Source organism: Danio aesculapii, chromosome 7, assembly GCF_903798145.1.
Source record: "Danio aesculapii chromosome 7, fDanAes4.1, whole genome shotgun sequence".
Taxonomy (NCBI): domain Eukaryota; kingdom Metazoa; phylum Chordata; class Actinopteri; order Cypriniformes; family Danionidae; genus Danio; species Danio aesculapii.
The window spans coordinates 20971455-20982570 of record NC_079441.1 but is presented as its reverse complement, the minus strand read 5'-3'; the positions used below and the strand labels follow the sequence as shown (position 1 = coordinate 20982570).

Here is an 11116-nt window from a genome sequence, read left to right as displayed (position 1 = left end):
GAAAACAGAGCTTGAAAAAGATTAACAAATGTCTTTGACGCATGACGAAATCTTAACCAAACAAGCCAAACAAGCTGCGTGATCTCATAAAAAAAGCACAAACAACTTGTGGATGATTTATCCTGGAAAGATGTCAAACATTAGGTTTGGTTGCTGTATAGTGAGAAGTATAAAAGAAACGGCCAACTGCCAACAGCAACAAAGGCAGGTGTAATTGGTGACCACGAATGCAGGCTATGACTCACTTCACGGACTTTATCACAAGGCCACAGCTTCCTTTTTCCTCTGTTACTTTCTATAGTTCATATTACCTGCTACAAAAACAGTCTGCCTCTGGGAATACTAATGTTATATTTGGAGCTCACTGAGAATTGTACTTCAATTATTTCTCATATTTTATGGGTGCCACCTTATCCTGAATAAAGTCTTTTTAGCTTTATAATGTGATCATGTATTTAAGATAGTGACAGGGATATAAATGTCTCCAGTGTCAATGTCCAACTCCTATAACATGAGGAAAAAAATCTATTCACTCATCAAATGTCAATCTCAACCAGTTTCCACCTTGGGTTAATCTGATGAGGTCACTGAGAGGTCATCCACTTGTTAGCCTGGGTTGTCATGATAGTTAATATGGCAGAAATCACCATTTGACAATTTTACGAAATGATACGCAAAGAAATTCAGTTGAAGTCAGAATTATTAGCGCCCTGATTTATTAGCCCCACTGTTTATTTTTTCCCCAATTTCTGTTTAACGGAGAGAAGATTTTTTCAGCACATTTCTTAACATAATAGTTTTAATAACTCATTTCTAATAACTGATTTATTTTATCTTTGCCATGATGACAGTAAATAATATTTGACTAGATATTTTTCAAGATACTTCTAAACAGCTTAAAGTGACATTTGAAGGCTTAACTAGGTTAATTAGGTTAACTAGGCAGGTTAGGGTAATTAGGTAAGTTATTGTATTCCGATGGTTTGTTCTTGGGACTATCGACTATAGACTATATATAGCTTAAAGAGGCTAATAATTTTGACCTTAATTTTTTTTTTAATTAAAAACTGCTTTTATTCTAGCCGAAATACAACAAATAAGACTTTCTCCAGAAGAAATAATATTATCAGGCATACTGTGAAAATTTACTTGCTCTGTTAAACATCATTTGTGAAATATTATTAAAAAAATGTAAAAATTTTTTTTTAAAGGGGGCTAATAATTCTGACTTCAACTGTACACTATAAAAATGCTGGGTTCAGAACATTTTCCTCTTGTTGTCCCAACACAAATAGATTAAGTTAACTTTGAATATAAATGGATTGAATATAAAACAATTAAGTCCCCCCCCCCCCCAAATTAAGAATTGTGTTGATGTCATTTTTAATAAGCAGTTTAATAAAGTAGTTTTAATAAAGCATCAAAAATCTTTTTTGAGTGTATGATCAGGTTATTTGATGCTAATCATCTTTTTAATTCCATCGCTATTTGGCACAAAGACCACATGTTGCAGGATGTCACTTACATGCAGTCAGATGTCAACTTCCTCACCTATATCTAGCACACTGTACAATACAAACTATCAAAGCAACTTCACAGAGAATATAGCAGAATCAATTGTGAAGACATTTGATATTCTGTTGTTCACTGTAAAGAACGCTGGGTTTCCATGTAATTCCTTCATGTTGTCACAACACAATTCGATTGTCAACTTCATCTTTTTTCACACATTTTCAAGAGTTCACACTTAGCTGATGAGCTTGTTTGGCATGCCGTCCCGGGAGAGAGCTCTGAGTTAATGAGATCCTCGGGCCCTGGGCTTCCTCCCGTTTGCAGGGCGAAAGGGGAGTTTGAGCTCAGGTAGATCTCGATTAACTCCCCCCCGGCTTATTTCTGGCTAATGACAGATACACTCAAAAGTATATATATTTTTTTGCCCGTTCAAACCACTTATTTAAAATGAGCTGAAACAACCCAATTCTTGAGATTTCATCTCAATCTTATTTATTAAAATAAGTTAAATTAACATTAACATAAATAAACACATCTGTTGTTATGACTTTTTGTTATATATATTTTTTTACAGTGTGAAATAGCTAGAAATATTTACAGATAAACTAACTTAAGTGTACTTGTTTGCGAAATTTAAATTTGTGTAAACAGTCCCACAACACTCGACCATGCACTGAAATGTCTATTGTCGTTATATGACAATAACATGATCTGTCATAACAATATATATAATGACCCGTGGCATCATTTTTCAAAGCACAATTTAACACAATGTAAAAATATGCAGTCTACTACACTTTACTGCAACTACGCAAATTTAGGTTTCAGCAGTTTAAACGTTTTTAGTTACACCTCACTAAATACCATGGTGAATTATGATTAGCATTGCAATACTGTGGTTGATATGTAGTTACCAATTAGCATGGTATAAGTATAACAACCATGCTTTTTGGTTTAGTCTTTAGAAGCATCACAGTTAATTTTTATAAAGGTCAAGTTGACCATCTATTGGTCATACATTTATTTTTTGTAAGGGTCATGTTGACAATTTATTGGTCATAAATTTGCTGGTCAGAGTTCACCAAACATCATCTTTGGGCTTTTGTTTACTGTGTTTAACACATACAGGCTATATAAAGAATGTTATGCTACACTACACTACTAAATGACATTGGTAATGGTAAGATCCAAACACCCACAGACTTCTGCAATGTACTTTTTTTGTTAGGCTGCAAGACATAGGTTACCTGTATGCCATACATTATATATGTCTCACAGAAGCCTGGATGCCAAAGATCCTGAAGACGTGATGATTTAACAGCCAATCAGGGCAGAGCTGTGGAATAAGTAAACCAGAGGGGGCATCACACGGCAAAGCAGCCTGCAGAAACAACAAGAAAAATACAGATATATTAACTAATGAAATGCATGAAGTCAACTCAAACATACGGACATCCACAGATTCTGGTGCTTCACTGGTGCAATCACAAGGGCAAACTAAGGCTGCTGAAATGTAATGTGGATATATATTCAATAGCTACTGCTGAGTGACAGAGTATATTTACAGTAGTAACATTTACGATTTTAAATACATTTGTAGATGCTGCTTTTGCATTTTTAGATGGTACTACGCCTCTTGAAAAATAGCTTAAAGGAACACTCCACATTTTTCTTGCTTATAGGCTCATTTAACGACTTCTCTAGAGTAATACAGTTGATTTTTACATTTTTAATCTGTTGAGCTGATCTCTGTGTCATGTGTTTTTGATTAATTTAGCATATAGATCATTAAATTGGATTAGACCATTAGCCTCTTACTTAAAAATGACCAAAGAGTTTCAATAAATTTGCTAATTAAATATATTTTGTAGTTACATTGTGTACTTAGTCTGATGGAATAAAAAAAGACCCTATTTTCTAGGTTTATATGGCTAGGAACTATTCTCTCATTTCGGCATAATAATCAAGGAACTTTACTGTTGTAGCATAGCTCCAGCAAACACAAATAAAATACACAGCACATAAACTTTGGTCTTTTTGTAAGCGAGATGCTAATGGTCTAATCCGATTCAATGATTTATGCTAAGCTAAGCTAAAAATGGTAAAACACTACTATTTACCTCTTGGGGAGTTGCAAAAGGAGCCTATTAAAAAAAAGTTATGCGTTTCATTAATATATGTCTTTCTGACTAACAAAGGACAAAACTAAGAACATTCATTAGTTTAGACAGCATTCAGAAAAACTCATCTGCTTCTTCTTATACATGTCCTCTGCTATGGCATTTACATTAGCATTAGGAATTTTATTTTTTTCAATGAATAAAAGAAGGTACACACCATAAATGTTTACAAATAGGTTCCCAGGTATTAGGTTATATGAAGCTTTTCTGTAATTCTGGAGATTGATATCCACAGACCTCAGTCATTTTTAGACTATAGGCCAGTTTTTGAGGATGTTGTAGTGTAAAGTTGACTCTAAGGGCTCTATTTTAACGATCTAGGTGCAAAGTCTAAAGCGCATGGCACAAAAGTCTATTTTAGTTCCTCAAAATAGCAATGCGCCAACAATGCGCCTTAACACTTCTTTATAGTCCAGCACACCCATGAGTGCACAAAGTGGTGCAAATGGATTTACTATTTTAAGAACGTGGCGCAAAGCGAGAAAATTAGGGTTGCTTTGGTCTGAAAATAGCAACAATTCGTGCCAAACACGTCTTGTGCCTTATTGCGCTGGGTGTATGATAGGGCCCTTAATCTGTGGTTCTGCAAAAAGGGCCTCAATGTCGGCCTTAAAAGGGTCAAAATAAGTCTAACAAATGCACCATCAACAAATATATTGTTTTAACATTCAATGCATTTCCATTTTCTTTTAGAAATAATTACTAAAGTGAATATATGACCTCAAAAGTGTGATATAGAATTTAACATTTGGTGACTAAAATCTCTGTAATAATTCATTCATTCATTTGCCCTTGACTTAGACTCTATTTCAGAGTTCGCAAAAGTGGAATGAACCGCCAACTATTCAAGCATATGTTTTACGCAGCGGATGTCTATCCAGCTGCAACCCAGTACTGGGAAACACCCATGCACACTCATTCACACACACTCATACACTATGGCCAATTTAGTTTATTGAATTCAATTACAGCACGTCTTGAATATGTGGGGGAAACCAGAGCACCCAGAGGAAACACGGAGAGAACACACAAACTCCACACAGAAATGGCAACTGGCCCAGCTGGGACTCGAACCAGCTACCATTTTGCTGTGAGGCGACAGTTCTAACAATCGAGCCACCGTGCTGCCACTCTATAATAACATTTATTATAATGAATATTAATTTGATTTCCATTTACCTTAAGCTGTAAAATATCTGAATGGATAAAAATAATAATGCTGAAATTATATTAACATATTTCAGTTGAGCATCTATTCAGCATCGCTAAGCTATATATTTGTTTTGTTTTCTTAAAAAGCTTAAGGGTGCATAGATTTTTCTGGGTTAAAACACAAAACACAAGCTCCATTATAATCGGCTTTATTGAGATCCTCAACATTTATATTTGCTACATTCAATTATTTACAAATCAATTTGTAAATCAAATCTGCACAAACACACACACACATAAACACACACACATTAAAAACATTTTCTAATATCAAACCTCAAATGGCACATATCAATGGCTCAATATAACAGCTAGATTTATACAGTTAGTTTACAGTGAGAATAATAATTAAGAGATTTGTCATAAAGATACATCTCAGATTAAAAAAGTATACACTGTGTCTTTAAAAATAAAATCAACAACAATCTATAATAATAATAATACAATTAAAGAGTTGATATGTTAAACATATTACAACATAAAAAAAATCTGCACATTTCACAGGATAAATCCATTGTTCAGAATTCTTCACATCCTGAACTAAAGCCGCACATCAACAATATGTAAAACACATTCCACGGCCACGCCAGAGAGGCTGATCTCAGGTCAGTGTGTGTAGGAGGAAGATCAAAAACAGTGATTACACCCGCAGAATGAGCAAGTCTTTGTTTTTTTTGGACTGACAGGACTGTGACCTGATAAGGACAAGCAGCACTGAGAGAATTTGCGGTGAAAGTGATAATGATGAAGATGAGGAGGGTGATGGTGATCTTTAGTTTGGCCTGTTGTTGAACAGAGTGACAGGATGGAGTCTTGCCTTCATCTCTCGTCGAATCTGGCACCACGAGCATGGCCCACAGCAGCAAGTGTACACACAGTCATTGCAGATTGAATCCTATGTGCGGGAGGACAAGTTATGAGACACAATAAAGGTCCTTGACCACTTTTGTAATGTGATGAATTTGATAATAGAGTGATGCAGCTATCATGTTAAACCACATAAAACTACTTTCCTCAAGTTTTCCTATTGGGGAATTTCAATTCAAGAGTCAAAAACAGACTGTGTTCATGTAAAATGATAACTTTTTGCTCTTAAGCATATACTGTAAATTATATAAAACATATTTTTGTTACCTTGAAGTTAAAGGCACAGTTAAAAATGAAATCTCTCATAATTGAGTCATTCGTCACTTATTCAAAAACTATTTGAGTTCCGGTTCTGTTGAACACAAAAGAAGATATTATGAAGAATGCTCGTTGATGGTAAACAATGACTTCAATATTATTTTTTAATAATACATCATTTTGTTCCTACTATGGACGTCAATAGATACCATCAACAAGCATTTTTCAAAATACCTCCTTTTGTTTTCAACAGAAGAAAGAAACTCATTAAGGCTTAAAGCCACATGAGGGACAGTAAATTATGAGGTAACTTTGGGTGAACTAAACTTTTAATCATACTTCAGCTTTATTCTTTCACGGTATACAAAACTTCACTATGTTTTAAGGTAAATAAATCTTACCTTAGTTTTGGTCAAAATGACTAAAGTTAGGTTTAATAAACTTACAGTAAGGCAGTGACTGAAACTTTAACTGTAAATTACACAGTCAGGCCAGTTTTTTTTTTTCAAACACGTTTTCGTAAGAGATTACAAGATCATTTTTAACAGTATCGTCAAGCTATGTCCCTTTTTATTTTCATAAACCAAGTGTTTTCTGTCGTTCTTACTTTGATGCCATATCGTCGTCGTGTGGAAACCCTCATGGAGAGCGTGATTGGAGGAATACAACCGCAACTGTCCAGCAGAGGGAGGCACAGACACTCTCCGTGGTCTCTGGCTGTAATGCACGCGAAGCAAGGGAAACACCACACGGAGAAACAACCTGCAGAAACAAACACAACATATTGATTCTACTGTTCTTGTATTCGTGTATACTTTCTAAACAGCTAGACAGTCAGCCTTGAGAGTGCCTGTTATAACCGTAACATTTTACCTACCATTTTATTTATCAGCTTACAGCTTCTATCTTCTGCGCTTCAAGGTGCCATAGAGTGCACTGTTCTCTGATATCTACATAGTGGTTATCAGTCTTAGGCAAGTTAAATTCCCCAGAAAGAGTTTTCTATGCTCATTTCTAGAGGAATTACCTCTAGAATAAAATGCTTAGGTTTGACCGTATTTGGAAAGGTTGAGAATATTAATGAGCTCTCCTCTGATGCTCTACAACTTGTGTCAGTGCCTGCTCTCACAAACACACATATACAGTGTGATTTAGGCCTACTTTTAAATACACACATGCAAAATAGTCATAATTTAAGAGCTTAGTAAGATGAAAACACATACACGTGCATTAAAACACTGACATGTAGCAGTGTAATGTGTCTCATTGCAAATGTAAATGTGCTGCCACATTAGAAATACTTGGTAAATTTCACAATATAAAGATTCACACAAAAGATCCAATGAAACATGTCTTTTTGGGGGCTACCGAATAAATGTATAGTCTTTTACCATATTTATTCTGTTTTTCACCAAGTTTATGTCCTGCTGGTCTTATATGCAAAATAAGAGTCCCATATACATAGTAAGGATATAACGCAAGCTTAGATAAACTTAACTTAAAAACATGGGCAAAAATTAATCTTTGTTGTAATCTCGCTAGGAAACTTTGGCCAATCAAATGGTGCCTGGGACGTGAATATTAATTATCCCCTGTGCAACATAACAGTCATGTTTTGTCTGCCTGTTTTTTATTTTGCACGATTTTACGTGAGAACTATAGGATGGTGTTATGGTATGCCATTTCCATGCACTGAACACTTATTATTCATCTATGCCTAGGTATATCCAGATTTTCATTCTATGGCACCTTTAAGTTAACTATAGTACTGCTGTAGAAACTAACAAAAAAAAGGAAAAGTTTTGTAGTTAAACTACACAAATTAACCATGGTTTTGATACTCTAACCACAGCTCAACCACTGTATTTGCAGTAAAATTGTGGTTATACTATCCAAATGCAATCGATATGTTAAAAAACTACAGTCCCAGTTGACTTCCATTGTATGTATATACACTGAATACATTTAATTATAAACAATATTTAAATATAATTTTTCATGTTCAAACAAAGAAGTGCTCTAGAAATGCTCTCTTCAATCACATTGACATTGATGTTCAACAGAACAGAAAAGGTCATACAGGTTTGGAACAACCCGAGGCTGAGTGACAGAAATTTCATTCTGGGTGAATTAAATAAAACTAAAAAAACAGACGCACTTACATTCATTGACACTGTCGCATTCACAGATGCTGGTGCTCCACTGATCTGATGCTGCAGCCACTACCAGAGGCTTGGGCTGCTGAATCACCATCTTGGATGCCATGATGAACGTTTGTCTGATTCAACTCTGAAATCCCAAAAGCAAAACATAAGTAAAATTCTAAAGTTTTAACAATTATTACAAACATCACTTTGAAAGTCAGCGAAAAAGTATTATATAAAAATAATAATGAATAAAATACAAATAGATGATACATTTTTTAAATACTTTTCTTACAAAGCAGCCTCCGAAAAGCAAAATAGCAACTCTTAAAACCCCAGAAAAGTTCTGCAGCAGATTTTGGTCTTACCTGTAACAAAGGGGCAAGTTCAAGCGTCTGACACCTCGGAGGAGATGCTGTCACTTTATGTAGAAGGGGCGGGAGAAATTGGGGAATGTCTAGACGTAGGTTGACACTCGCACACATTTACACGTACGCACATTGTGAAGGATGCTTATCAAAGACAGTTTTACCGTTGTGTTCTCATCAGACTGGAGCATGGCAGTAATGACAAAAATGACAGGTATGCAAGATCAATAGATTCTGGAAATTGACCAGAAATACCAAATGTACAGGACTTCAGGTTCCTTTCGTGCAAGCGGTAAAGCTGTTGTTTTTAAGTGCCTAGAGTATTCTGAAATGACAAGAAAATACCTAAAACTGTTATTAGTCAACTAAAACCAAAAAATATATATTTATTAAATATCAGAAAAGATCATTGAAATAGGATTTTATTTTCTTTATATTTGTTAATTCATTAGCAAAGTTTTCGGTCACACTTTACAATAAGGTTTGTATTTACAAACATGAACTAATTATGAACAATACTTGCACAGCATTTAATAATTATGGTTCAGCATTTACTAGCGCATTACTAAAATTGAAATTCATGATTGTAAACATTAGTTATGCACCGTGAGTTAACATGAACAAACAGTGAACAACTTTATTTCCATTAACTAACATGAACAAGTACTATAATAAATGCATTGTTCATTGTTTGTTCATGTTAGTAAAAGCATTAAGTGACATTAAATAATACAACTTTATAGTAAAGTGTAAGCAGGTTTTCTAATGGCGAACAATATATTTATATATTTAGAGCATTCATTTATTTATAACATTAGTAAAATGCTTGCTCAGTAACTCAATGTTTACAATTGCAGCTTTAGGGATGTATTAGTAAAAACTGAAACAAACTTTAGAAAGTAATGCATTACAGTATTGAGTTACTTAGTTACCTTTTATAATGACTAATGCCTTACGTTACTTTTGAGTTACATTTGCGTTACTTTTTCTGACCTTGCTGAGGCTTGATCTGTTTCAAAACTAGCAGGGTTTTTTATTTTCTTCTTCGTCTTTTTTTATTTAAATAGAGGAGCTCTGCAATTAACAAGACACTGTACAACCCTCATTTATACCTTTTAAGACAAACACTTCAAATTTTATGTTGGATAATGTTATCAAATATTATTACTTTACTTTACTTTTGCGTTACTTTACTCGTTACTTAGACAAAGCAATAATTTTACGTAACCCGCGCTACTAATATATATATATATATATATATATATATATATATATATATATATATATATATATATATATATATATATATATATATATATATATATATATATATATATATAATATGTTAACCGGAGAGAACTTTAACATATTTCTTAAGTTTTAATAACTAATTTCTATTAACTGAATTCTTTTATCTTTGTCATGATGACAGTAAATAATATTTTACTAGATATTTTTCAAGACACCTTTATACAGCTTAACGTGACATTTAAAGGCTTAACTAGGTTAATTAGGATAACTGGGCAAGTTAGGGTAATTAAGCAAATCATTGTATAACGATGGTTTGTTCTGTAGACTATCGAAAAAAATTAAGCTTAAAGGGGCTAATAATTTTGACCTTAAAATGTTTACTAAAAAATTAAAAACTCCTTTCATTCTAGCCGAAGATAAAACAAATAAGACTTTCTCCAGAAGAAAAAATATTATTAAAAAAAAAGTAACTGAAATGAAAGTTTTAAATACAAAAATAAAAACTCGTGTCAACTATTTGGTTAAAACGTTCATGCGGTGAGATTAATGTCACAGTCTTGATAAAGACACAGGGTTTTATTTGTTGCAGTATTGCAATGACAACATAATTATTGATTAAACCTTAGTTAAGAGTATGTTTCATAATAAGCAAGAACATTGTATGAAAACTGTGTGAAAACATTTGATTGTTCCAGCAGTACTGATGATGATTACGATAGACCAGATATTATTAAATGCCAGTACATTGTGTCTCTGTTTACATTTCTCAGTCTTTTGGTATGTAAAGTAGCATTTACTGTCGTGCAGAAAACAATACTGTACACGTGCATAAAAATCATCTGCTAGCCATCTGCAAATGACTAATAAAAAAGATGCTCACGTGTACTGCTTAACTGAATAACATGTTCAGGTTTCTGCCAAAATAACTGAATAACACAGAATACTATAATAAATATTAATGTACGGGTTTCTGTTAAAATAACAGAATACAAAAATAAATAAATAAATAAAATCATGTGCTCTCCTTTCTGATGAAAATGACTAAATAACACAAAATACTGTACTGAATTTTATATTATATTTTGAACTGAAGTAAATCTGGTAAAGTAAAGAGAAGGTTGCCATGTGTTTAAAACATGAACATACATGAATGTCATTTAAGACAAAAAATGTACTGTTGTTTCACAATTTATAGCAATTAAAACTGACTTTTTAAAAACTTTTTACACTAGGTTAATTAAAACAGAGATTATAGAAACCAAAAATGACACAAAACTTAAATGTTGATACTTTAAGATGTTTCTACCGTTTGAAGAGACTTTGA

General features: G+C 33.5%; 1 protein-coding gene across 1 annotated transcript; it reads right to left on the bottom strand.

The window, feature by feature from the left end:
• Positions 1–5398: 5398 nt before the first annotated feature.
• Positions 5399–8294, bottom strand: ponzr4 (plac8 onzin related protein 4). The gene is made up of 3 exons (XM_056462795.1): positions 8192–8294; positions 6637–6791; positions 5399–5799 (listed from the first exon to the last, which is right to left on the bottom strand). The coding sequence occupies exons 1-3, from the start codon at positions 8292–8294 to the stop codon at positions 5677–5679; spliced, it is 381 nt and encodes a 126-aa protein (XP_056318770.1). The 3' UTR covers positions 5399–5676.
• Between the last annotated feature and the right edge of the window lie 2822 nt (positions 8295–11116).